The sequence below is a fragment of the Panicum virgatum genome, chromosome 7K, assembly GCF_016808335.1.
Source record: "Panicum virgatum strain AP13 chromosome 7K, P.virgatum_v5, whole genome shotgun sequence".
NCBI lineage: Eukaryota > Viridiplantae > Streptophyta > Magnoliopsida > Poales > Poaceae > Panicum > Panicum virgatum.
Window position 1 is genome coordinate 36275434 of NC_053142.1, and position 27734 is coordinate 36303167.

A 27734-nucleotide genomic window follows, 5' to 3' on the forward strand; every position below is an offset into this window, starting at 1 on the left:
TAATTTGAAACGGAGGGACTAGTCATCTGCGTTGTGCATTTTTTATGAGGAAAACATGGCGGCGTTCCTGCCTGCATCCATCTTCCGGGGGGCACCAAGTGCTATTTCCTTGCGGAACAACTTTCCAATTTCAATCACAACCCTTTTTCCCCCTCACGAATTCATCGCAAAAACAGCTCCAAGTTACCAAAAAAGAAAAGCAGGCCCTTGTTCGAGTGACTTGGTGTCAAACTTCGTAAATTCTGGAGGTAGAAGTGGAATTCGTTTTGATTCACATGGTAGACCCTACCTGGATGGTCGCTGCTCATCACTACAGTGATAATAGTGTGTATAGGCATCATGATTTAGCCAAGTAAAGGAAACGCAGCTATTTTTTTAACTAGTGGAACTATGCAGCCTTTGATAAAGCAAGCGTATTAAACTCAGGGCAATGAGCAAAATGAGAACAAAAGAAGGCAATGCATGAAACATCGAGAAATTAAAGAAACCAAGGGACCAGCAAAGTTCAAAAGGACTCCATATCACATTAGTTTTTTCTTTAACATTCAGTTCTGAAGGAAGCAGCAGACCCTACATTGAGCTGGGATTTGCCCAGCGCCCCAGCATGGCAGCAAGAATGAGCAAAAGGCAAATGCCCTAAGCCCACAGCACTATTCCATTGCCGATGGTCAAAACACTTCAATTGCAACGAGGATAATAAAGCTCCAGCGTGAAAAATAAAATAGGATAAAATAAAGGGGCTTCTTTGGTGGCCCCCCAAAAGCCTCTGAATTGCTTTTGCTTTCAACACAAGTACGCCACTTTGCCCTTTTCCCCCTCTTGGTTCCATCATGTAAGCTGATTATCAGAGTATGTAATAACAACCCAGGAGAGAAAAAAAATCTGGATGAAAGAAAAAAAATTGATTTGATTTCTTTTTTTTTCCTCCTACGATGTGATGAAAAGCAACCGTCCATTTTGAAGTGTCACTCCGGTCCAGCAAATCTTCAAGATTTATGATATGTTTACATGCCAGCAACCATTTTATTTCGAGCTACCTCTGCACACTTCAGATTTCAACCTTGAATGTTTGTCAAGGTAAAATTTTTTGATGAAACCAGAAATGTTTGTTTAAGCTGATAATTTCCACTGATAAGCCTTGCGGGAAAAAAAACATGACTGCCAGAGATGTATTGCTTAAAAATTGCCACGGCTCTTTCATCCCCTGAAACTGTATACACAGGATACAATAAAACAGCTGTATATACAGGCAGGCAGTTTCCTGAGAATGATCTCAGGAGTCTTCACTAACACTCCCTCGTCCTAGGTCCTATTCAAATCCAGGCAGTAGATGCATCCCCACCAAACTCGTCGTGATGCACCTTGACTCGAATCACATGACCTCAGCTTTAGTCCCGTATCGATTTGATCTTTTTTACATCACAGCCCGTATCCACAATTGCTTCAAGCTTCTGCAAGGGAGTGTTCGTACAGTCTCCCTTGCTCGCTTCGTGCCACCTTGCATGCCTTCCCTTGCCGGCGACGGGGCAGCCGACCACCTAACTGACAGGCGGACACGCCAAGAGCGAACGCCCGGCGCGGCCATCCCTCGCTGGCCTCGCCGGTCATGGCGTACCCGTTCGTGTTCCGCGCGCAGGCGTCGCCAGTGAGAGTGGAGGATCACAAGGCCGCCAAGGACGCGGCGCCGCCTGTGCCACAAGCCAGGGAGCCGTGGCCGGCGGCCGGTGCCAGCGGAAGCGCGCGCCCACACGGCGCCGGCGCTCGGTGGCTGGGCGGCCTCGGCTCCGGGGAGAGGCTGGTGAGCGCCTACGACCTCGTGGAGACGATGCAGTACCTGTACGTGCGCGTCGTCAAGGCGCGCGGGCTCCCGGCGAGCGCCGTCACCGGCGGGTGCAGCCGCCCCTACGTCGAGGCGCGCGTTGGCAATTACCGCGGCGCGACGCGGCATGTCGAGGGCACGTCCAGCCCCGAGTGGAACCAGGTGTTCGCCTTCTCCAGGGACCGCGTCCAGGCCACGGCGCTGGAGGTGTTCGTGAGGGACAAGGACGCCCTGGCGCGCGGCGACGACTGCGTCGGCAGGGTCGCGTTCGACATCACCGAGGCGCCAGCGCGCGTGCCGCCGGACAGCCCGCTGGCGCCGCAGTGGTACCGCCTCGAGGGGACTGGCGGCAGGATGGCGGCGAGCGGCGAGGTCATGCTCGCCGTCTGGGTCGGCACGCAGGCGGACGAGGCGTTCGCGGACGCGTGGCACGCCAGCGACGCGTCGGTCCGCGGCGGCGGCGGCGGCGGCGCGGCGGCCGTGCAGAGCACGCGGTCCAAGGTGTACGTGACGCCGAAGCTGTGGTACCTCCGGATCAGCGTGCTCGAGGCGCAGGACGTTTTCGTGCCGCCCGGCGCCGGCGGCATTGCGGGCAAAGGCCGGCACGCCGACGTCTTCGCCAAGGTGCAAGTCGGCGGCGTGGTGCTCAGGACCAGGCCTTGCTCTGCGAGGAGTCCGACGAGCCTGGAGTGGAACGAGGAGCTGGTGTTCGCCGTGGCAGAGCCGTTCGACGAGCCGGCAGTGCTCATCATCCAGGCCCGCGCGCAACCCGGGAAGGACGAGATCGTTGGGCGCGCCGTGCTGCCGCTCACGCTCTTCGAGAGGCGGCTGGATCGCCGCCAGGTCCAGGCGCAGTGGTTCAGCCTGGAGCCGTTCGGGGGGCCGCCGGAGGCCGTCTTTGCCGGCCGTGTGCAGCTCCGTGCGTGCCTCGAGGGCGCGTACCACGTCATGGAGGAGCCGACCATGTACGCCAGCGACACGCGCCCTACCGACCGGCAGCTGTGGCGCCCGCCGATCGCCGTGCTGGAAGTCGGCGTCCTCAGCGCGCAGGGGCTCACCCCGATGAAGACGGTAGACGGCCGCGGCATGACGGACGCGTACTGCGTCGCCAAGTACGGGCACAAGTGGGTGCGCACGCGCACCGTCGTGGACTCGTGCAGCCCCCGGTGGAACGAGCAGTACACGTGGGAGGTCTACGACCCATGCACGGTGCTCACTCTCGCCGTGTTCGACAACTGCCAACTCGGCACCGCCACCGCCGCCGGCAGCGGCGCCGTCAGGGACCAGAGGATCGGCAAGGTCAGGATCCGGCTGTCGACGCTGGAGATGGACAGGGTGTGCACCACCGCGCACCCGCTCGTCGTGCTGCACCCGTCCGGCCTGCGCAAGAACGGCGACCTCTGCCTCGCCGTGCGCCTCACCTGCCTCTCCCTCGGCGGCGCCGTGTTCCTCTATGGTCAGCCCTTCCTCCCCAGGATGCACTACGCGCAGCCGTTCACCGTCCTGCAGCTGGACAACCTGCGGCAGCAGGCGATGGGCATCGTGGCGGCGAGGCTGAGCCGGGCCGAGCCGCCGCTGCGCCGGGAGGTGGTGGAGTACATGCTGGACGCGGACTCGCACGCGTGGAGCATCCGGCGGAGCAAGGCCAACTTCCTCCGCGTCACGGCGCTGCTCTCCGGCGCGGCCGGCACGGCGCGGTGGCTCGCCGACGTGTGCCGCTGGAAGAACCCGGCGGCGACGGTCCTCGTGCACGTCCTGTTCGTGACCCTCGTGTGCTTCCCGGAGCTCATCCTTCCGACCATGTTCCTGTACATGTCCGCGGCTGGGCTCTGGAGCTACCGGCGCCGGCCACGCCGGGCGCCGCACATGGACGCGAGGCTCTCATGCGCCGAGGCCGTCCACCCTGACGAGCTCGACGAGGAGCTGGACACTTTCCCGACGTCGAGGCCCAACGCCGTGGTGCGCGTGCGGTACGACCGGCTGCGGAGTGTCGCCGGGCGGATCCAGACGGTGGTCGGGGATGTGGCGACGCAGGGCGAGCGGGTGCGGTCGCTGCTCGCGTGGAGGGACCCGAGGGCAACGGCGCTGTTCACGGCGTTCTGCCTCGTTGCCGCCGTCGTTCTCTACGTCACACACATCCGGGTCGTCGCGCTCGTTGCCGGGCTGTACGTGCTCCGCCACCCGCGGTTCCGGAGCCGCATGCCGTCGGCTGCCGGCAACTTCTTCAAGAGGCTGCCGTCCCGGGGCGACACTATGCTGTAGCCGGCAGCTCGCTTCGCATCCTGCTCCTGCAGTTTCATTGCAAGCTGGCCGGGAGTTTTCATGTCGAGTGTATTGGTGTCCAACAACAGTACTAGATTTTTGCGGTGCACGCTACAATGGAGTATGAGAACGGTTCATGATCAGATGCAGTATGCGTATAATACACGGATACATGGCATTGCCTGTAGCGATTATCGCAGCAATTCCACACCATCCAACTCAGAATTCAACAGTACGACTATAATCAACATTCCTCAGCTAAATAGCACTTTCAACCACCAAAACAGTCAAATCAAGAAAAATACATTGACTATTTGATGTGGCAATTAAAATGGTGAGACATGATCATCGGGGATACTGGAGTGACCTGAGGTGAAGACATAACTTAACTGACAAAGGAGACACCAAATGCAGCACAAATCCGATCACACTCCAGACCTCAGAGCATGCAAGGTAAACTGGAAGCTATGGAAGAATGCACAAATGTCATTGTTGATAGCTTACATATATTATAGTAGTATTGTGCAAAGCAATGCTAACTTAAGGAGCAATGACTTCATTAAAGATTTGACAATGAATCAAACAGAAACCAAAGGTTCACCAGTCAGATACAAAATTCAAGAGCGCACTCAGGTAGACCAAGCAAAGTGACTATTGAGCTTCGCACCTAGCGCCAACTAATCTAGAAAACCATCTCATGAGGCTTATCACCATCCCTGAGAGAGAACCGTGCACCAAGGTAGGTTTTCAGATCTGGCATGGCCTCAATAGCTTTGATCAGTGCGGCATCCAGAGACTTCTGGTCATCCTTCTTGAACTGTGGCAGGTCCTTAGTCGCCTGAAAGATACAGACATCCCTTATAATTAATGCAATGCAGGGTTGCATAAAAAAGGAATCAAGTTTCAAATTGTTTATAGAAATGGACCTCCTTCTCTGTCTCGAAAAGTTCACCCTCAGTCTTCTTTGCCTTCTTCTTCTTTTCCCCAGCAAAGTAGCTGTCATCAAATTTCTCCACATTAACACCAGAGACATCAACCTTTGTGGAGGTTGCAATGACATAGGTCTGGTTCACACGGCGGATTGGGACTCCGTTGATCTTGAAAGGTCCTGAAAGTGACAGAATATTAGTATCAATACACAAGATATACAATAAGAGCATGCAATAACTTAGCAAACAAAGAACTAATAGTCGCTCACAACCCGCTCAGATTTGATGATACCATGGCAGCTGGTACTAGCATGCCCACAAGAAAAAAATGCAAGCATCTACTCCATCATGTACAACTGATACTAATAAAGCAGCCGATACACATCATATAAAGATGCAAAATGTGCATGAGCAAATGATACACATCAAGTGCTCCTGAATCTTACAAACAGAAATCGTGTTTTAACATCATGCCTTATCATTCAAGTCTATTCATTTCAAACAGGTGTTGAGTTTGCAAATGCACAAACCATAATTGTCCATGTCAAAGTCAGCACAAGGTCTGAAATACAGCATAATATTTCTTTTGAAGTAAACCAATTGTACAGATTCTTGATAAAAGAGCAAAACATTAAATGGACTAGGACCATCCAATTGGTATTTTTCAAAATATGGCATGCAATCAAAAGATCGAGAAAACTAAAAGAAAAAAATGTTGCTCATAATCTGTAATTTCATCCCAACCTATTCCCACTAAAAAGGATCATGTAACAGGGCTGAAGCAGAAATTGAGATAAATTCTACACCGGCACACCATTTCAACAATCCATGGTCAAATACAACAAAGCAACTAATTTGTCACAGGCTCGATCGAGACCTTCCATTTCCAAATAACATAAGTCCGTAGAACCAACCAATATCACTGCAATAATTTCCAATTTCACACCCAATGACGAATGCAAGCATGGAACTGAAATATGACAACAGCTTCCATTTCAGCAAGTACATGTGGTTTCCTCAATCATAATCAGTGCAGTTGACAACAGTAAGCAAACAGCAAGGCTAGTAAGATAAAGCATGTTAACCAGTAACCACGCTCAAACTAGAACATTCCACTACAGAAAGCAAATAATGCATTTGTAACATCCCCATTAATTCTGCACATATTCAGCAAACGCTAGACTTGAGCTTAGGATACCAAAATTCAGGAAGCAATCAAGCAGAATTCGAAATAAGCTCTGTCAGATTGCAAAGTAGGCTCACCAGTAACAAGGAGCATGCCAGACTTGAGCTGCTTGAGGAAAACAACTCTCTTCCCCATGAACCTCCCGGCGAGCAGGATCAGCACGGTGCCCGGAGTGATGGACGACCTGCACGCATAAGAAACCGTGAGGACTCGCAGCTCACAGCAAGAAATTCGGAACGAAGAAACCACGGTGCTGCTGGGAACCTGAGCTTGGTGGGTTTCGGCTTGCGGGTGCTGGGCTTGCGCGGTTTCACGTCATCGGCGGGGTAGAACTTGGGCTCGCCGGCGGCGGCGGGCTTCTCCGCCTTGGGGAAGGCGCCGCCGTGCTTGGCCTTGATCGCCCACAGCCCGCGGCGGTGGTAGGAGTGGGACCGCGAGGCCTTCTTGATGCCCAGCGACAGCTTAGACGACGGCGCCATTGGATCGGCTCGCGGCGCGGCGGCGGGGCGGCGGGCGGCGGCGGCAGGGGGTGGAGGCCGAGGTGGAAAAGAAGCGGGGGTGGGGGTTAGGGCTCCGCTTTTATATCTCACGGCGGCGTGGGATTTGTGAGGTGGTAAACCCTAGTAGTCTTCGAGTGGAGCATGATGGGCCGGAAATTTGGGCCTCTCGGCCCATGTTTTCCGCTTGGTTGTGGGCTTGTGGCTCATACTCAGAGCCTGGTGCTCCTTTTTCTTTTCTGATATTTCTTCTTTTTTAGGGGAACTACGGCAGGCAAGGAGCCGGCCTACCTGTATCTGTACTGGTCTTTGTACGTTACAGATATATGTACTTTGATAAAAAAAAGTTGCATATAAGAATTTTTGAAAGGAGGGTGGATGGAGAAAAGAGTCACATTAAGGCATACAAGGCGGCCTGATATTCCTTTCTCGCACAAGAATTTGGTATGATATGATTTGCAAGACACATCACGAAGTCTCTAATATTTAATCCATTTTTAACTCGTCATTAATCTTTTGCTACATGCTCCTGCAGGTAAAGTGGTAGACTGCACAGTCAGCGGCCAGCAAGCATCTATGAATCTCTTGCTGGATTGCCGGTTGCTTCAAAAAAGCAAGATCCACTTCCAACAGTTTGTGCAACACATTCTGCCAAAGTTTCATCAGAAGTGACAGAACAAGCGCCATTCAAATCCTTCCCAAGCCATAAGCAAAATCAGCCCTGCTAAATTTCAAGCAATGCCAGTGAACAATCATGGAACAGAAGCAAGTATGCCACAAGTCAACATCCATAACCGCCCATTGCTGCTGGCTATTGGAAATCTGACAGCCTTAAAAACATCATGCATAAACCTCTGTTTAGAGAGAAAGCATGTAAATGACCATCTGATACCCTCATTGACTGGATTCAATTTGATAGCATCAAATGCATCCTTTACAAAATGCAACCTTTACACTTCTGAGTACATGAGATACATATTTAATAAAATTCAGAAAAAATAGTCGAACAAGATTGTAATAACATATTAATCTGTTTCTGGGGAAAGAACAACTGATGCTGCTGCAAATGCAAAAATGCTAGCAAATCAAGTTAGATCGATCCAAAGAAAACGAAAAATGAACTCCTTTTAGCTTGGAGCCAAGCTGCACAGACAGAGGCCCTACACATGCATCCCAGACTAGTGGGCATGCACTCTTTCCCTGCCCACATAACTGAACAAAGTTGCTTTCTTCCTGGAATGGAAAAAATCACGGAAGTTCTTGATTCCTATCCCAATGTGAACTTGAACAATCAGGTTCGAACGCCAAATATGTTTGAAAACAAGCTGTCAATTTATAGATCAAAACAACCAGAGATCCAAACAGAATGTCAGAGAATGAACCAGCAACAAAACAAACTGACAAGATTATAAGGGAATGAATAACTCATACATGGTGTACACACTTATTATGAATTCTATTCCCTTTCCCTAATTGGTATGCAGAAACAAAGTTTTGATGAAAGGTAATCTCTGTTGCTGTCTCCCCTACTACAACAATGGAATTAGAACCAAAAGGTCACCACAGATTCAATCCACCAAAAAAGAAAGAGCGCAATCATCTTGGAATCCCGCTCACGCGTGATGACTGATCAAGATCACAACTCCCAATCCTCCTCCTCCGCCATGGCTCGCCCGCGCACGATCACGGCGACTGCCTCCTTGGCCCCCGGCCGTGGTGGTGGATGGGGTCCGGTCCCGTCGGCACCTCCCTCTCGGACTCCGCGCCGAACCCCGTCGTGCTCACGTCCTCCTCCGCGACCTGCGCGCCGGCAAGAGCCCCCGGCCGAGAAAGAAACCATCAGAAAAGAGCCGCCTTTTCTTGACCCTAGGCCGCAGCACCACGGCGCGCTGTTTACCTTGGCCACGTCCACTTTCTCCCGCATGCCCTGCTCGGTGTCCATGGGCGCCGCCGTCTCGAGTCGTCGTAATGCCGCTGCTGCACCGCCGGCGAGAGAGCGGGGGAAAAGCGTCAGGGTTTCGGGGCGCCGGAAGAACCAAGAAACGGGGGTTTGCGACGCGATGCGCGGGCGTCACGTACCTGCCCGGTGAGACGAGGAGGCGGCGGCGGCGGCGGGCAGCAAGCAGGCCAGGAGGACGGCGACGGCGAGCACGGCGACGACGGGCGCGCGAGCCATCCGGCCAGACCAGGCCCCGCGGACGCAGCAGGCCGCCGGCACGCGAAGGGAAAGCGAAGGAGATGAGGCTTCTCTGCTCCCAAAACCCTCTGCCCTGTGCCCCGCGCCGCAGAGTTGGTTTCGCCCGTCTGGTGAGGGGGGCTTTCTGCTCCAACGAAAACCCGGAGGCGCATCGCGTCGGCCCGCGGCGGCAGGTGCTTTGCTCCCCATCCGTGCCACGGTCACGTGCCGCGGCGACACTTGGCGAGCATCCGGCGCTCCGATCACGCGCGGACGGGCTCCCCCGCCGCGCCGTCACGCCGGGGCCGTGTGTGGGCCCGGCATCCGAGACGGACGTGGCCTGGCGGGCCCCGAGTGCAGAGAGAGAGTGGATCGGCGCATGCGTATTCGGCCGGTGATTTCTCGCCTTGGCGGCGAGCGGGCTGCCGTTCCATCGTCTCGCTGAGATGCTGACGTCACCGACAGCTGGAGCTGTTGGGCAGGACTGGAGGTCAGAGTGGTTGGACAATTTACAGCTTTGCCACTGCTTGGATTCTTTTTCGCCTTTTTACCTTGGCATGGTAGCGTAGACCGACCGTAGAGACTAGAGCTACGCAAGGATTTTGAACTTGAAAATATCTTCAGCATTTTCACCCCGCCCGAAAGTGAAAAGAAATGAACAACCTGATCGGAGATACTTTCAGAGCCAGACTTTGGCATCTAAGACCGTCCACAGCGATAGGAGGAAATGGAGGAGTAAATCTACTGTTTGGCACTGTAGATATACTGTTTGACACTGTAGATATACTGTTTGACACTGTAGACAGAGAGGGCGTGGGAAACGAGGCAAGAGCAAATTTACTCTTGCTCTTGCCATTGTGGACAGCCTAACCCACACCTCGATCAGATGTGGCTATGGCCAACTTAATGCCAACCTTCTTTCTGATCACCAGCAAACAGATCAATGCAGTCAGATTCTTTCTTGGAATAACAAACAATATGTTGTCAAAACAGCATCTTAAAATAGGTCTCGCCTAATACTAAGTAGAATGCGATCTTGCATTGTCGATCTCTTTTTTTTTCCCCGTAACATCATAAATACAGTGCGCTTTCTTCTCTCTAGTTTTTGAACAACTGGATGTGCAGAGTGCAGTAGAGCTTTTCAGTGTGTCGCTGGCGGTAGCGGCACCAACTAGCTCCGAGCTTGAACAGTGAAGAACAAAGGCCAAGCTGGACTGCATGTCTCATGAACACAGGAGTACAAGACAAGATCCTAAAGAAAAGAAGTTACTTTATTTCCTGGAAAAGGATCTGAGGATAAAAAGTACAAGTCATCATACCTTTGCTTATGTGCTACTACGAGAGGAAAATAATATACCAACTCCAACCGCCTGCCAAAACATGGCCAGAACACTGCTCCTCGGGGGCAATTAACAGTAAATATTGTAGTATCAATATAGAACTTATTTTAGACGAAAGTTATTTACTCAGTTCGGATGGTAAAAAGCTGACTGATTCTGAGAGAGAATAAGCCAGAAAAAAACTAAAATAAGCCGAAATGATTTTATTCTTTCCTTGAAAGAAAGCATATTGGTTATCTCCATCTACACCCATCAAGGACCTATTTGGATGAGCTAAAGTTGACTGCTAAACTTTAGCACGTATTAGCAGTCACACACATTCTACCCTACCCTGTTAGCACTCCCGTTTAGATGAGCTAGTGCTAAAGTTTAGCATCTTCATCCATTAGCACTAGGATCCAAACAGACAGAAGTAACCAACACATACAATTGCAGTTTTGCAATAAAATATGGACCCTTTTATCGCAGCACACACACTCTCTCTCGCGGTATACATAAATCAACCTTCTTACACCTAAAGAAGGCGGTGGTGCGGGTCAGCCCGCAGTGTGGCGGAGCTCCCGGTATGGCCAGGTATAGCCGCCGCCATACCTTATTTTACTGGTAGTATTTTGCTATATACCACATGCAACTTTCTATCTGTATATTTTTACTTCACTGCCACCATCAGTTGAGGTTTGGAGCTTGATCAGCATAGCTCAGATATACCTTAGCTTTGATTTGTCCTCGGCCACTGTCGGCCCGTCGGTTCGCCAAACCGGCCAACGAAAACGACCCTAATGGGCTCCATTTTGGAACCACGTAACTACCCTTGTTCACTGGATCAGAATCACCTCAAACTTAAGGGTCAATCGGTTCGATCCACGCCATCGCATCTCCCTTTCGAGCGGCGGTGGCACTCACGGAGACGCCGCTTCTCCACGGGCGACCGGCCACGCAGGTAGGACGGCCACGCCGGCGCCGGCGCATTCGGGGTCGCAGCCACCGCCAAGCCACGGGGGTCGTTTCGTTGGCCATCTTCCCGAGGCTGTCCACCCGCGGCAGGAGGCGCTCGGGGGTGGTGCGGTGCGACGCCGGCGTGGAGACCCGTGTGCAGGCGGTGGCCAAGGCGATCTTCGAATGCTTTTTGCTAAGAAACTAATTATAAATACATATGAAAGACTGTTGTGATGCAGTAATGCTGGCATGCACTGAAAATAGAATTCATGTGTATTCTTCATCGCTATTGTTGTGTGTTCTTGGAACCGTGATAAGTCTTGCGTTTGCAATCTGACTTTGTGATCGGAGCACATGCCCTAACTCAAGTTCACAGGAACCTGCTTTGATGCACTGTTGTTCTGAAGCATGACTGAGTGTTCCTGTGGCAAGATATTAAAAGAACCTGCACTACTCTGGATGATCTCACAACACATAATTCAACCAGCGCTAACCGCTCTCCAAGAGAATCGCGACTGGGCGCTTCAGATGACAGGTCTTTGGATTTCAGTCCCGCACTTCAGAGTCGATCCATAATAACCATTGGGGCACCGGTGGATCAGTGATAATTAATATGGATAAAGCCGTGCACCTTTTGTACTAATATGGATAGGGGCGGGCCCAACATACATATGAGTAGTGCATAATTGAGTACCGACAACACAAATTGTTCATAATTTAAAATTGTTGGTTGTTGCAACTCATCTCTCACCGCTTCAGAAGGTATGGGGCATGTCCCACTAGTACTATGTCCTTGGAATACCACTATCCGCATCTGATTTTCATTAGTACATGGAGTAACAACCTCTGGCTCAGTAGGTTTCTTCTTTGCAGCAGTTCTTTGCAAGAAAGATTTCAAATCGGTAGCGGCACTTCCACCATTCTTCCTTTTCATAGTTCAAACCTACAATTGTGTTCAAGTTTTAGAAATACTTTCTTACTACATGTCTACAACTCTACATTGCTAACATACCACAAATACAAGTGCAAACATTAATAAATTTTACCTTGGTTGAGGACTTGAGGTTCACTTCATCAGGCTGGCTTGGCTCGGTCGACGGTCGGCGTCGGCTCTCGGCACTCGGCTGCCAGCTGCCCGTGCCCGGCCTGCCTGGCAACTGGCGTGTCACTTGCGCCCCTGACCGTGGGCCACTGGGCGTGGGGCGCCGACGTGCGCCCACTGCACAGTACGCGGAGGCAGCTCAGCGGCTGGGGGCCGCCATGACCTGCCGTTGCAGCGCTGCCCCTTTCTGCGGCTCCAAGCCTGCCCTGCCCGTGCGAGCCCCGGGCGGCCGGGCCCAGGGAGCGACGAACGGGGCTGACAGGCGGCGGCGGTCGCCGGGGCAAAGGTGTTTGGCAGGGCTAATGCACAGGCAGTGGGGATTGGGGATGAGAAGAGGCATGCGAAGCTTGGGCCATGGGGGAGGGGGTGAAATCTGGGTCAATACACATTTTGGACACTGTGGAGGGGGTATATGGGCCGCGGATGGGGGAGGAAAGTTGGGCTGTAGGTTTTTTTGGTCAAAAGAGAGATAAATAGTCTGGTTTTGTTATATATTTTCATTTTTTAGTCATATACATAGGATACACTATATATATAATTTTTTTTGTTAAAAAAAATTGGTATTCAACTGAATACCATTGAATTCAATGGGGTCCGCCCCTGAATATAGATCGATGGATCAGTTACGGATAGCTCCGTAGTTCAACCACCCTATGAGGACTTGCACCGTCCATTTGTCCCAGCGCGTCATATTCATTTTGAATTTCTTAAGGAACTCCTCGAACCAGTGGGCAGATGTCTTGGGGTACCGCTTGTACCCATCATTGTAGTCGACGAAGTTTATCCTGAACCGGACCGTGTAGCCGTTCCCCCACTCGAAGTTGTCCAGCAGCGACCACGCGAAGTACCCTTTCACGTTTGCCCCCTCTGTTATAGCACTTAGCATGGCAAGAAGGTGCGCGCGGTAGTAATATATCCTAGTGTCATCCTTGAGAGCCTCCTGCAGTGTCGCACTCTTGTTGGCTTCATCAACGCCTAGAATGCAGAAAATGGAGATGTATATGAGTCCTGTTCTTTGGGTGTTATGAGTAGATCGAGCCGTTACTTTTCTAAAGTAGACATGGGAGATTCAAAGTTTTATTGCAATTATATTTCTGACTTGGTTGCAAAATCTTTAGACCGTAGCAAGGTATGTATAGGATGATGTCGAGGTCTGTACCATTTTCAGTTATGTAGAGAGTCGGATTGCCGTAGTATTTTTTGATATACAGTAGCAGATCACGAAATCCTTGAGGGTAGATTTAGAGCCAAGGTGAAGCGGCCTGCATGTTATTCTCACGGAAATGAATCGTTTGCACATAAAGTGGTGAGGCGAAATTACCATAGTATTTTCTCAAAATATAATCTTGAGTTACCTGAGGGCCTATGGGGACGCCGTTCCGTATACCTATTTATTATAATTATATAGAGAGTGTTAACATGCATGGCAAGTGAAGAACAGAAGGAGATTGAACCTTGAGATCTAGCTAGACTCACTGGTAAGATTCGCTCGAGAGTCGATAGTATAGCTCGTGTTAAGACCATTTGATTTTGGGAGGTGGGCAGCAAAGTATGTAGTGTAGTAGTTGATGTTGGAAATAAATTTCAGTTAAGATATTTGTGATCTTCACTATTAAGGAAGCGTTTAAACCACCTAAACGCGATTAAGAAAACTTAATGATAAAACCCTAATGGGCTGTGATCAGCAGGCCCATTAGGCCTGTTTCCAGAGGCTGGCCCCCAGCCCCATAGTGCCTATAAATATAAGGTCGTGGTTAGCACTTTAATCAACCCATTCATCTCATTCTAAAACCCTAGCCACCGCTAGTCTGATCGCTAAGGGCACTGGAGATGTTTGGAAGACCAAGTACTCCCGTTGGCGCCCGGAGGACGCCGATTCGCTGCTGCATCTCCTACACCGACAAAAACGCCTACTTCCTCTACGGATCAGGCGTAAATGGCTGCTGCTACTGCTAATGCTGGTATAATGATTACCATTTATTTCGCATTATTGATTTGTCATGAACTAGGTTATGTTAAGATCCTGAAGTAATGTGCCTCTAATGTTTAGTTTTGGCAATTCTAATAATTGGTATCAGAGCTATCTTAACCTAGTCATGCACGGTCAATTTTGAGCCATGTTTATGCCTCTGTTTTTCGTCGGTTTAAGATGCATGTGCTGTGCAGATTAGATCATATTGCACAGTTAAGATTTGAATCATGTTTTAGATGCAATTAGTTTCTGCAGAATGACTTTTACATGTTAATCATGTTGATTAGATCTAAATCATGCTTAATTAAGTTTTCTAATCACGAGATTAGATCTAATCTAATTCGGTTTAGGTCAAGTTTAAAATTAATCTTGATCTATTAATGCTAAGTATCTCGGATTAGATACAAATCATTAATGTTTATGCTAATTCATGTTTAGACCGAGAGAAATTGATTATTAAGTTAAGTAATTAGGGTTAGGGTTTGGCTGTTAAACTGTTTTCCCCTAATTATGCCCCTGATCATGTTTATTCCGCAAATTAGTTGTTAGATCCATGAGTTTAGATGCATCACTGAGCATTAAGAAGGAAGGGAAAAGCAATTTTCAGATTGCATCACAAAATTCCCAAATTTATGATGAACCCTAACCCTAATGGATGAATCCTTACCTGGAGGTGTGTCTGAGCCATAAGATCTCGGCGAAGGACACCCCAACGGAGCCCCTCGACGGGGAGCCGCACGACTCGGTCGCACGACAACCCGGCGAGAGGATCCAGAAGGGCATCGAGGCGACGTGGCGCACGCCGGGACCCGCGCATAAGCAGCGCGAGGCTCGCGGCATCAGAAGGTGGAGGGCTAGGGCGGCGACGCTCGCGCGGCCCCCCGCGGCGTTTTAGGCGGCCAGCATGTCGGCCGGGCTCTCTACATGCCGGCCCCACAAGGGCGCGTGGCACGCCATCAGCGGGCGGCCGGGGGGGCAGCCAGCGGCCGCAGCTCCCTCGGAGCAGCGCGTCAGGCGGCGCTGCTTGCGGGCCCCCCGCGCGCATGAGGCTGCAGCGGCCGGGAGCCAGAGCGCTGCTGTTAGTCGGGGCCCCGCGCGCGCGAGCGCATGCTGCGGCGGCGAATGCGTCCGGTCCTTGGGCCGCGGCTCCCGACGTGTGAAGTGCGAATGGACCGTCCAGATTGCTCCGCATTAGAGTTTCGCGGGATGGGCTGGACTAGGCCGAACAGCGCTTAACGGGCCGTGCGCAAAGGGGAATTTTTTGGGCAGTTTTCGTTTTTTGGTCCAGATTTATGTCTTTTAGCCCAATTTTGATGTTAAAGCCTTATTCAATTACTATTTCTTATGATTTAAGCTCAATTTAATTGCTATTATGTTTTAGGCTTTATTTATTTTCTGTTGCACTTATATTACGAGCATTATGTTATTTAATTTTCCATGAGTTATGTAAATGCTTTTAATTATATTTTAATTGCATTTATTCACTGAAAAATTATGTTCATCCACCATAAGCAATTAAGATGCACTCTATTTAAATGGAACTATCGGGAAGTTTATTTAGAGCACTTGTAATTAATTCTGACCATCGTTGATTTAATTACGAGTTTTAATGACAAATTTTGTTTGTTTTCTCCCATCGGTGATGCAAATTGAAATTTGTGTATGATTTTAATCAGACCATCGTAGGGTTAATTTCATACTTTTTATGCGCATCTTAATTGTGAGTTTAATGAAGTTATTGTTTTCATAATTTTCAGTGAACACTGTGACGGGCTACCTGAAGTCCATTGAGCTCCTGAATGGCACCAACTACCCCAGCTGGTATAAAGACGTTAATGTTGCCATTGTTGTGTGCGAGTATGATCTCGCCTTACGTCAAGACAAGCCAGCAGAAACCGCTGATCCCAATGGTGATCGTACTGCCATTGAGAAGTGGGAGAGATCGGACAGGATGGCCAACATGATCATTAAGAACATGATTTCTCCGGCCATCTGTGGTGCTATTCCTGATAAGGACCAGGATGGTAATGAGCTGAGCGCCAAGGCATACCTTGCCAAGGTGGAGAAGAACTTTAAGAGTTCTTCCAAGACTTATGCTAGCACCCTGATCATGAAGATGCTGACTTCACAGTATGATGGACAAAGTGGAATCAGGGAGCACATTATGAGCATGTGTGACATGGCAAATAAGCTGAAGACACTGGATATGGCTATCTCTGATGGTTTTCTGGTGCACTTCATCATGACTTCTCTGCCAGTACAGTACAGTCCCTTCAAAATAAGCTACAACACTCAGAAGGTGACTTGGAGCATGGCTGAGCTCATTAGCTACTGTGTTGAGGAAGAAGAAAGGCAGAAAGCTGAGAGGATGAAGGATGCTGTCAACATGGTCAGCGAGCGCTTTGGATGTGTTAGCGTGAGCAACACTCCTAAGCATCAGGCTGAGTCTGGCAGCAGCAGGCAACATAAGAGAAAGTTTAAGGGCCATAAGAGTAAGGCCGTGTCACATAAGAAGACCTCAAATGAGAGGTTGTGCAAGTTTTGCAAATCACCTAAGCATGAGCAGAAGGATTGCCATGGATTTAAGGAGTGGCTTAAGAACAAAGGTACAATTACTGATTATGTATCTTTTATTGATGAATCATTCTTAGTGAATTTTTCTCCTAATACTTGGTGGATTGACTCAGGTGCCACTGTACACATTTCCAATTCACTGCAGGTATTCAGTTCGATCCGAACTATAAGAGAGGAGGAGCGAAGCCTAAGAGTGGCTGATGGCAATGAAGTGAAGGTTGAAGGCATTGGGAGCTTTGACTTGGAGTTACCAGGCGGCTTCAACCTTAGTTTGCATGATGTTCTTTATGTTCCCAGTTTGAAGAGAAACCTTATTTTTGTTTCGCATTTAGATAAGTCGGGACATATTTGTGAGTTTGGCAACTCTGTGTGCAACATTAAGTTTCATAATTTAAGTGTGGGCCTTGGTCATTTGCAAGGCGATCTTTATTTGCTCTCTCTTGATAATGTTTATTCTGCAATGAATGTGGATGATGTATCGCATAAGCGTAAGCGTGATGATGAGACTTCTTCGAAATTGTGGCATTGTCGTTTGCGCCACATTTCGAGGGAGAGAATTGAGCGTCTCATAAGAGAAGAGATACTCCATTCATTAGATCTCTCAGACTTAGATCAACAATGCATTGATTGTATTAAAGGGAAATTCGCTAAGACAATTAAGAAAGGAGCTACTCGGAGTTCGGGCCTATTAGAAATAATTCATACTGATATTTGTGGCCCGTTCCCAGTAAAGTCTGTTGATGGTTATGATTCGTTCATTACTTTCACAGATGACTTCTCTCGTTATGGTTATATTTGCCCCATTCGTGATCGATCCGAGTCATTAGATAAATTCAAAATATTCAAGGCTAAAGTGGAAAATCAGCATAATGTCACTATTAAATTAGTGAGATTGGATCGAGGTGGTGAATATTATGGGAGACATGCTCCATTCGGCCAAGTACCTAGACCATTCGCTAAGTATCTTGAAGAGAATGATATAAAGGCCCAGTACAGTATGCCGGGCGAACCACAGCAAAACGGAGTAGCTGAGCATCGTAATCGTACACTAATGGACATGGTACGTAGCATGCTTAGTTATTCTACTTTGTCTGTGGAGCTGTGGATGGAAGCATTAAAAAAAACTGCGCACATACTTAATCGTGTTCCTTCCAAATCCGTGCCAAAAACACCTTATGAGTTATGGTTTGGGAAGAAACCGCCGCTTAATTATTTACGTGTGTGGGGCTGTCCAGCCGAAACTAAGTTATTTAATCCACAGCAAAAGAAATTAGATGATAAGACAGTGAGCTGCTATTTCATCGGATACCCTGATAAGTCTAAGGGATACCGATTCTACTGTCCTGATCGTTTCACTAAGTTCGTTGAGACCAGGCAGGCTGTGTTCCTAGAGGATGCAGGAATCAGTGGGAGCTTTCCGAGGAGGGAAATTAATCCTGAAGAAATATGGACTGAGCTTCCCATCCCGGTGATTCAAGAAACAATAACACCTCAGTTAGTGCCACTGTTCGTTCCTTCCGTTCAGAGTATACCATCTGTTCAGATTACGCCTCCTGTTCAGAGTACTAGCGCTGCTCCGCAAGTTGAAGTAGCTCATGAGCCTGCGAGCGAACCACAGCTGAGCAAGTGGCGCCTAATGCTGAAGTTCAGAACCCTGTCGAGGTGCCTCAGGCTGCACCTCAACCAGCAACTCAGCCTGTTGAACCATTAAGAAGATCACAGCGGGATAGGAAACAGACAGTTTTCCCTGATTATGAGACATACTTGAGTGAAGACATGTATGATATTGGGAAAGCTGATGATCCTAACTCGTTTAGAGAGGCAGTATCATGTGAGAACTCTGCCAAATGGGTTGAGGCCATGGAAGAAGAGCTTAAGTCCATGAGTTCCAATGATGTTTGGGATCTGGTAGATATTCCTGATGGAGTCAAACCAGTAGGCTGTAAATGGGTCTACAAGACTAAACATGATTCTAAAGGGAATGTCGAACGATTCAAAGCAAGGCTTGTAGCCAAAGGTTTTACACAAAAAGAAGGGGTTGATTATAATGAAACTTTCTCCCCTGTGTCTAAGAAAGATTCATTCAGAATCGTTATGGCGCTAGTGGCTCATTATGACTTAGAGCTACATCAGATGGATGTTAAAACTGCGTTCCTTAATGGTGACTTGGATGAGACCATCTTCATGGCACAACCGGAAAGTTTTGTTGTGAAGGGCAAGGAATATTTGGGATGCAGACTTAAGAAATCCATTTACTTGCTTAAGCAAGCGTCAAGACAGTGGAACCTTAAATTCGATCAAGTGATTAAGAAATTCGGATTTAAGGAGAATAATGTGGATAATTGTATCTACACTAAGATAAATGGTGGTAAATTCATAATTCTAGTGCTTTATGTGGATGATATCCTATTAGCGAGCAGCGATAAGCGTATGCTGCATGAGACAAAGAGATTTCTTTCATACAATTTTGATATGAAAGATCTTGGTGAAGCCTCTTATGTTCTGGGCATTGAGATACACCGAGATAGGACTAAAGGAGTACTAGGATTGTCTCAAAAAGCATATATTGAGAAAATGCTTAAGAGATTTAATATGGATAAGAGTAAGGCCACACATGTTCCATTAGCGAAGGGCGATAAGTTTAGTGAAGCCCAATGTCCTAAGAATCAATTGGAATCAGATGAGATGAAGGACATACCTTATGCTTCAGCTGTCGGAAGTCTGATGTATGCACAAGTCTGTACGTGTCCTGACTTGGCATTTGCTACCGGAATGTTTGGAAGATATCAGAAAAATCTCGAAAAGGTCCACTGGGTTGGTGTCAAGAAGGCATTACGTTACTGCCAAGGCACTAAAGACTTCATGCTCACATACAGAAGATCAGATAACCTTGAAGTTGTGGGTTATACTGATGCTGACTTTGCTGGATGTGTGGATAGTAGGAAATCTACATTAGGATATATCTACACGTTAGCTGGTGGAGCTATTTCATGGAAATGCTCTAAGCAAAGTTTAGTTGCAGCGTCGACGATGCAAGCTGAATTTGTGGCATGCTATGAAGCAACTGGACAGGCTGTTTGGCTTAAGAATTTTATTCCGGGACTTAAGGTAATTGACAGCATTACGAAACCTATAACGTTATACTGCGATAATTAGTCTGCAGTATTCTTTTCGAGTAACAACAAGTCAAGTGGTGCTTCCAAACACATTGACCTTAAGTATCATATTGTGAAAGAAAGATGCCAGGATCGAACCATTAAGATTGAGCACATAAGAACTAATTCTATGTTAGCGGATCCGCTCACTAAAGGCTTACCACCGAACGTATTTAAGCAGCACGTTACTAGTATGGGTTTGGTGGATAGTCTTTAGGTCCTGTCACACCCGGTTTTAAGGAGAAAACCGAATGCATATCTATATGTATGTCAGGATCAAGTTTCATACATATAGAGACATTATAAGTGAATAATCAGTAACAGTATCACGAAAAGAGAAAATGCAGCAGATAAAAGACTATCAGAGTTATGCAGCTTATCCTGGAAACGGAGACTCCAAACTTCACAGGCAATCGACTGGGGGTTGCGTACGCCTAGAACTCAGCAACATCTTCAATAGACTCCACCATAACTTTTTCCTTCTGAGCAGCAGTAAGCAAAGGTGAGTACACTTATGGTTGGTACTCAGCAAGGCCACAAGAAATAACCAGAATGTGATTTATATCCATCTTTAAGTTTATTAATCATGTGAGGGTCCAAGCCGCTCTTGACCGTGAGCACGGCTAACCGGTTAGTTTTAACTCTGCAGAGGTTGTACACTTTCACCACAATTCACGTAAAAGTTCCGAAGAACTTTGAACCCAACCACGCAATGTGCTAGCCAGGCACAATACTACACTTCCGAGGTGTGATTGCATAGGGACGCTACGAGGCCTTTACAAAGATTCCCTAACCTATGACAATCCGCTAAGGTTTCAAGTCAAAGCGGTCATAACACTGTCATAATGAGGTGGTACCTTGCCAAATGACCATTAAACAATACCAATTGCCCCAAGAGGACCGAGCTATACCCCGTCGATGCATCCCCTCTTGCCATATCGGTAAGATTATCACAAGCTAGAGTCTCTAATTAATTAGCCAAGACCAGAGTCATGTAGTATTGTGGTTGTACGGTTTTCTTGGGTGGTTCTCCATGTTCCAATTAAATCATATAATCTTGTAAAAAGCATAGATAGAAGTATGGTTATGGTCACTTGCCTTTCTCCAACGAAAAGCTACTCTTACTGCTCTTCAGCTTTTGCTCACTTAGAAAACTTGATCTTCAATCTTCGAACAACGATCCTTCTACTCGAAACAATCTTCAGGCAAACATACAAAGCAACAAACAAAATATACAACTAAGAACAATACACCAAAACAAAGAAAGACTTTAAAAGAATGTACTGAAGGATAAGGCTCGCTGCTACGATGATGAGAGCGCAAGAAATGCGGAAAACGGAACTAAAACGGCGATTCTATAGACTAAACGGTGCTTCAGGGATCTAGTCGCGATTAACAAAAGGGTTAATGACTAACAGAAAAGATTTGTAAGACACAACAAGGTGTGCTCACAGAGGATAACAAGGTGATAAATCTATTGCACATGTCACAAGGATCACGTGAGCGCAAGAATCGCTGAAAACGGAGTTGAAACGTGAAAGATATGGCTAAAACAATGTTCTAAGGACTTGTTTGCGATAGATATAAACTTTCAGGGGCTAGCTCTAAAGAAACCAGGGACTAAAATGAGATTAAACCTAAAATACAAGGGCTAGCTTGCAAAACAGCGCACTAAGGATGGCGTGTCCTATTTTGGAGAAGCTCAGGGGTTAAACCATAAAAGAAAGGACTGGTTTGTAAATTCTTTTCACCTAGCATGGACCGCGGGTTGATTTCTAGAAAAGCGAGGGCCTCTTTTGCAAATCCACCATGGTTGACCGGTACCCTGGGGTTTGACTTCGGTTTAGATCCAATCTGGTCCATTGGATTAAGATCGGACGGGCAGGGAGATTTGGGGCGGCAGCCGGAGGCGCAAGGCGCCGGCGACGAGCTGTGACGGTGGCGGCTTGCCGGCGTTGGCCGGACTCGGCCATCCGGACTGGGATTCGGACCGGGTTTGGGTCTGGAAGGACGAGGGGACCATGAACGCGATAGCAACGTCGGCGCGGTCACGCAGGGCCGGGACGGGGCGCGCCACGGCGACGCTAAACGCCGATGGCGAGGCAGGGGCGGCGGCGCTCCGCCGGCGTAGGCCGGAATCGGCCGTCCGAGCACGAAACCGAACGCGGTTGGGCCTGGGAGCTAGAGGGTGTTGTGGCGAACCCGACTACGGGGTTCGCGCGGGGCATAGGCGGCCACAGAGAGCTCGCGACGGCGAGCTGCGGCGCGCGGATTTCCGGCGAGGCCGCGCGGATGAGAGAGAGAGGGATAGGGAGAAAGGATGGGTCGGCGAGCGTCCCCTCTACCTCGCGGAGCTCTTGGGCGTCGAACTCGTCGAGGAGAGGCGGCGGAGCGGCGGGTCGGCGTCGAGCCCGAGCTCGGCGGCTCCAATGGCGACGGCGCGGCTAGGGTTTCGCGCGGAGGTGGCGGCACAGGCTCGAGGGGATTCGGGGAGGGGGCGCGGTGCTTTTATAGGGGTGAGGACCGAGCCTCGGCGTGCGGGCCCAAGGCGGCGCAGCAGCGTGCGCTAGGCCGGGTCGGACTCGGCAGAGTTCTGCCCGAGCACGGGGAGGAGAAGGCCCTGACGGGCGGGCCCCACGCGTTGGTGAGGGAAAGGAAAAGGAAAGGGAGGCGGGTCGGGCCGGAAGAGGAAAAAGAGAAATGGGCTGGCGGAGGAAATTTGGGCCGCGGGAAAGAAGAAGAAAAAGAGTAGAGAGATTGGGCCGGGCTGAAAACGAGTTAGGGAAACAGAAAAGGTTTTGTATTTTCTGAAAAAAGGCTCAAACACATTCAATTCAAATCCGAATCCAGTGAATTCAAATTCAAATTGGACAACAAACAATAAAACAATGCATTTCAGCATGAATGCAACACAAAAAAACAACCCTATTTAATTTAGAAAAACAACCAATATTTATTTTCTTTTACACTAAATTCTCTGCAAAGAAAATAAATGTTGGGAGAATTTTAAAATTATAATAAAATTGTTGTTTTATTTTTAATTTTAATCACATCTTGAAATCCAAAAATTTCAGGGTGTGACAGGTCCTGGTTTAGGGCCATTATGAACTCCCAAATAACGAATAAGCGTTCTACCGAGGTGTTTCAGTGAGACTGTGGGTAATGGGGTTCCAGTAGTGCATCAAGCTACTGACGACGCATTGGTCCGGTACTTTCTGTTACTACTAAGGGTGAACATTAGTATGATACGAACATTAGCCTTAACCGTTCGATCAAGTGGGAGAATGTTGGAAATAAATTTTAGTTAAGATATTTGTGATCTTCACTATTAAGGAAGCATTTAAACCACCTAAACGTGATTAAGGAAACCTAATGATAAAATCCTAATGGGCTATGATCAGCAGGCCCATTAGGCCTGTTTCCAGAGGCTGGCCCCCAGCCCCACAGTGGCTATAAATATAAGGTCGTGGTTAGCACCTTAATCAACTCATTCATCTCATTCTAAAACCCTAGCCACCACTAGTCTGATCGCTAAGGGCACTGGAGGGGTTTGGAAGGCTAAGCACTCCCGTTGGCGCCCAGAGGATGCCGATTCGCTGCTGCATCTCCTACACCGACAAGAACGCCTACTTTCTCTACGGATCAGGCGTAAATGGTTGCTGCTACTGCTAACGCTGGTATAATGATTACCATTTATTTCGCATTAGATTGATTTGTCATGAACTAAGTTATGTTTAGATCCTGAAGTAATGTGCCTCTAATGTTTAGTTTTGGCAATTCTAACAGTTGAGTCCAATGAAGTCGAATGAACCCTTGATCAACTTGTATTGTCCCTTGGGTGAACTTTGGCAGGCGATTTCCAACCGATGCTCTCATGCTTGCTGGGTAGTCACCTCTAATAAGAGGGTCCATAAACCTGGCCGGAGGAATGTTGATGGTAAGATTTGCACACTATGAGTATATATCTTCTGAACTTTGACTGTGAGATTGCAGCAGCTAGAACCTACCATCCCAACATGAAGTCTGTGGTGCGTCTCGCTGCAGCGTCATTGGTTTTGGAGCGGGAGAAGGGAAGAAACCAGTGCGAGTTTAAAGCTATGCCAATCGTTCCCTCTTGAGTGCGCTGCATTGATTCGGGAAGCATTTCTATAAGACTAGTCTCTGTAGGGAGTGTTATTGTACATTTACCATTCAGATTGGTCTAAGTTTATGCTGTCCATTTAGGGCTATAAATTACTAAGCCTAAGGTTTATCAGTTCAGTTGATCAAAATTTTCACTTTGCAGCTGTACTCTAGAACCGAAACTTCAACTAATTTGCTGCGTAAATAGAACGTGATGGGTGCATCACCTGGTATTTTTCTCTGTACAACTGAACTGTTTCTGCATGTGCAAGTAGCTGGTGATGAGCCACGATGTAAGGTTCCCTTCCTGAATCCCCAACACCGCATCTGCCAACGTCCCATGGCGAGCACCAGTCTGGGGGCAACAAAGCCCATCGCGTAGCCCATTGAGCAGAAAGTCCAGGGCTCATTGAATGTGATCCAACGCTTCACTCGACCGCCAAACTCCTTGAAGCAGATATCAGCATAGTCCTTGAAGTCATTTCTGAGACATTTACAGTCTTTTTTTAACAGCTAGTATTTTTTAGTATGCATCGAGCTATTCGTATTTCGTAAGCGAAGCAATAACTGCAATGGTCACACGGAACCTAGTGGAAATTAATTTTGATCTTATAAAGGTGTGGTAATTTTGTTTTAGAATGCAAAGCTTGCAGGTTGATTCATGATACAGGAAGGCGTTGACTTTGTTATCAGTTACTACAGTAGTACACAACATATATATTCAAGCTGTTATTAGCTACGAGGATTTGAGGGTTTCTAATTAATGTCGTCGTACCATGCAAAAATGTTGACATCATCTTTTTTTGGTTAAATGGTCCAGATTTTGATACAATTAGATCTACATAATAATTTTGAAAGCGGCAGGTTTTTCAGAATGATCTGATTTTAAGAATCAACGAAGCAACAAATCTGGTGGTTAATAAAATAAACAGCTTCAGTGCAGTTAAGCAGCCTTCTATCTTATTTATTTACTGTACGGTAATCTTGTTGCTTTCATGGTTAACTTAAGCTTTGACTTACACAATATTGGGGCTAAGAAATCCTTCATATTTTGCCTGAGGTGTGTCCCAGTGAAAAAGGGTCACATAGGGTTGCATTCCTGCAGATGCACAATGCAAGATTACATCTCAAATAATTCATAAGGTGAAGTAAAGAATGGAGCTGATCAAGGAGTTACATCTAGACACGCGTACCTTTGGACAGGAGCTCATTAATGAGATTATTGTAGTAATTGACACCTTCTCTGTTAATTCCACCGCTCAGACTACCATCTGTTATATGTGCCATAGGAATAGGACATGCACGTTCATAATAAGAACATGTTATCAACTTGGAAATTCTAGTTCATGAAAACAATAAGCTCCCTCTATTTTAAATGTACGATGTTTAGATAAATGAACAATTAGCTTAGTATAAACTTTATATATGTATGCATAATTAGGGAAAGTTAAAAGATAATAAATTCATGTACTTGGAAGGATTCTGCTCCATGAAATGGAGAACCTGTACGCATCCATCCCCATGTCCTTCATGAGGCGCACATCTTCCTGCACATTTGCACACGTTTAATTTTGGTACTGCAAAATATGCATGCTCATGAAGATGAGAGGCTGGCTCGCACCTTGTAAAGATGGTCCACTGCTACATCCCCGTTGCTTCCGTCAGAGATTTTTTCTGCAAACACCCAAAATACCGTGTCATCAGGAAACTAAATTAATTGCATTTCTCATAGAAAAACAGATAGGCAGAAAGCACGCGTGCCTGGGTACGGTGCTGGTGGGTGAAAGTGTCCCAGATGCTTGGTCCTCTGCCCCCTTCCATAGCACCACCTTCATACTGCATGGGAATGAGAGTTCAGGCTAGTAAACTCAGAAGATCAGGCCAAGCAAGACAAAAACGAAGTTGCAACTTCTTTTATAAAAGATGCAGAATAGTTAATTAATCTGTTCTTGCTCCTCGCACGGGCATATCACCCACTAGCTACCCTTTTTCCTGTTCTTATTTACAGTTAATTATGCTGTACGGAAATGTAGGCTAGCGCTTTCTGAAGCTTGCTCTCTCGTACTTGTCGGGTTTCTGTGGCATGCATGCTCTCTTAATTAACTGGGGAAAGGGAAATTAAAGACGGAAAGCTCTTACACGTGCGAATGAATAGGAGTGGACTTTTTCTACCTGATAGGCCGACGAGGCCGTCCCGAAGACGAAGCCCTCAGGGAAGCTTTTCCGGCTGATCGGCGGCGTGTTGGCTGCATCGTAGCCGGCGCCGGAAGAAGCAGCTAGAAGGAGAAACGGGAGCAGGAGGAGGCAGGCCATGGCGGCGGCGGCGGCTGCTCACGCAGCCATTTGTTGGCATATGGCATCCAGTCTCGTTGAGAGAGAGCCGCCTGAGCATTGCTCCATCTCGCTAGCACCTGAAGTACTACACATATACAAGCAACGTGCACACCATCACGAATCATATATATTTTTATTTTAGGCGATTATTGCAATGCAAAAGGATGCATGGTGATAGAGGGAGGTACTTAGTCAATATGGGGGAGAAGTGCAAATTGATGATCCCATGGACTAAGATACAAAAATTTTCATTGCTCATATGGTTCAAACCACACAATTATCTTACATTGCCCACAAGCCATTGTTTCATAATTGCTATCAAGCCGGAAGCATTTCGTCCTATGGACTAATCAAATGCCGGTGGCTTTTTAAATGAGCATTGAAATGTCATCCGAGCAAGCTAAATAGTTTCTAACTTTTCAAATTGGTATCAATTTGATATTCTTGCAATTCATCTTGCTTGCTTTGTTTGTGTTGTCATCAATCACCAAAAAGGAAGAGATCGTAGGAAAAATGGCCTCTTATGTCACTTTTCAATATAATGTTTTGGTGATTAATATAGACAAAACAACACTTGGACTAATGCGATTGTTTAGATGATATCCTCAGGCTTTTAGGTTCAAGTGATGACAAATAGAAGGAAGGCGAAGCTAGGCCCGAAGGATAAGAATTGAAGAGACCGTGAAGAAATCAAGTCAAAACAAACAAGACAAAGACAATTTGCTACCACCGGTTAAACCGATGATGAGCAAATTGCACTCACCGGTGCAATGGACCCAGAAGCTGAGACTAGGGTTTTGCGTCGGTTAAACCAACGATAAAGAAAAGACATACACGGTGCAATGACTGAAGTGAAGTCAGACACAGAAGGACACCGGTTGAACCGGTGATGAAGGAAAAGTGAACGTCGGTGTAATTGTCCAGAGAATTGGTTTTTCGGGAATCAGGGGACAGTTACATTCACCGGTTAAACCGACGATACGTCAGTTGATTGCCCGTACAAGTAACGGATAGTTTTTCAGTGGGCAGTTTACATTCACCGGTTGAACCGACGATGGCTATTGGAGGAGCGTCAGTTTAACCGGTGTTACGTACTTTTTCTGTCAGCTTTCCTCTAACGGCTCTTTTGGGGTATGTGGCTATATATACCCCCAAGGCCGAGTCATTTGGAGAGGTTGGAGACTCTGGAAGTTCTATTGAAGATCAACATCAACTCCATCCACCATATTGAGCTTAGTGCCACATTCAAGCTTAGAATAGCTTAGTGCAAGTGTGAGCTTGAGAAGCTTAGTGCTTGGGAGGAATTGATCTTGCGAGATCAACCTTGAGC

The 27734-nt window shown here is 47.8% G+C and overlaps 3 protein-coding genes and 1 pseudogene across 3 annotated transcripts; 1 reads left to right on the forward strand and 3 right to left on the reverse strand.

Moving 5' to 3' along the window:
• Window positions 1–1377: 1377 nt before the first annotated feature.
• Window positions 1378–4206, forward strand: LOC120641223 (FT-interacting protein 1-like). Its single transcript, XM_039917253.1, has one exon. It carries the CDS (start codon window positions 1607–1609, stop codon window positions 4079–4081), a length of 2475 nt encoding a protein of 824 aa, XP_039773187.1. The 5' UTR covers window positions 1378–1606; the 3' UTR covers window positions 4082–4206.
• Window positions 4207–4528: 322 nt separating this feature from the next.
• Window positions 4529–6768, reverse strand: LOC120641224 (60S ribosomal protein L6-like). Its single transcript, XM_039917255.1, has 4 exons — window positions 6461–6768; window positions 6274–6380; window positions 5008–5189; window positions 4529–4919 (listed from the first exon to the last, which is right to left on the reverse strand). The coding sequence occupies exons 1-4, from the start codon at window positions 6673–6675 to the stop codon at window positions 4764–4766; spliced, it is 660 nt and encodes a 219-aa protein (XP_039773189.1). The 5' UTR covers window positions 6676–6768; the 3' UTR covers window positions 4529–4763.
• Window positions 6769–8138: 1370 nt separating this feature from the next.
• On the reverse strand, window positions 8139–8988 carry LOC120643059. The gene is made up of 3 exons (XM_039919592.1): window positions 8773–8988; window positions 8591–8670; window positions 8139–8493 (listed from the first exon to the last, which is right to left on the reverse strand). The coding sequence occupies exons 1-3, from the start codon at window positions 8867–8869 to the stop codon at window positions 8377–8379; spliced, it is 294 nt and encodes a 97-aa protein (XP_039775526.1). The 5' UTR covers window positions 8870–8988; the 3' UTR covers window positions 8139–8376.
• A 3878-nt stretch (window positions 8989–12866) lies between these two features.
• Window positions 12867–26706, reverse strand: LOC120640188 (annotated as a pseudogene).
• Window positions 26707–27734: the final 1028 nt, after the last annotated feature.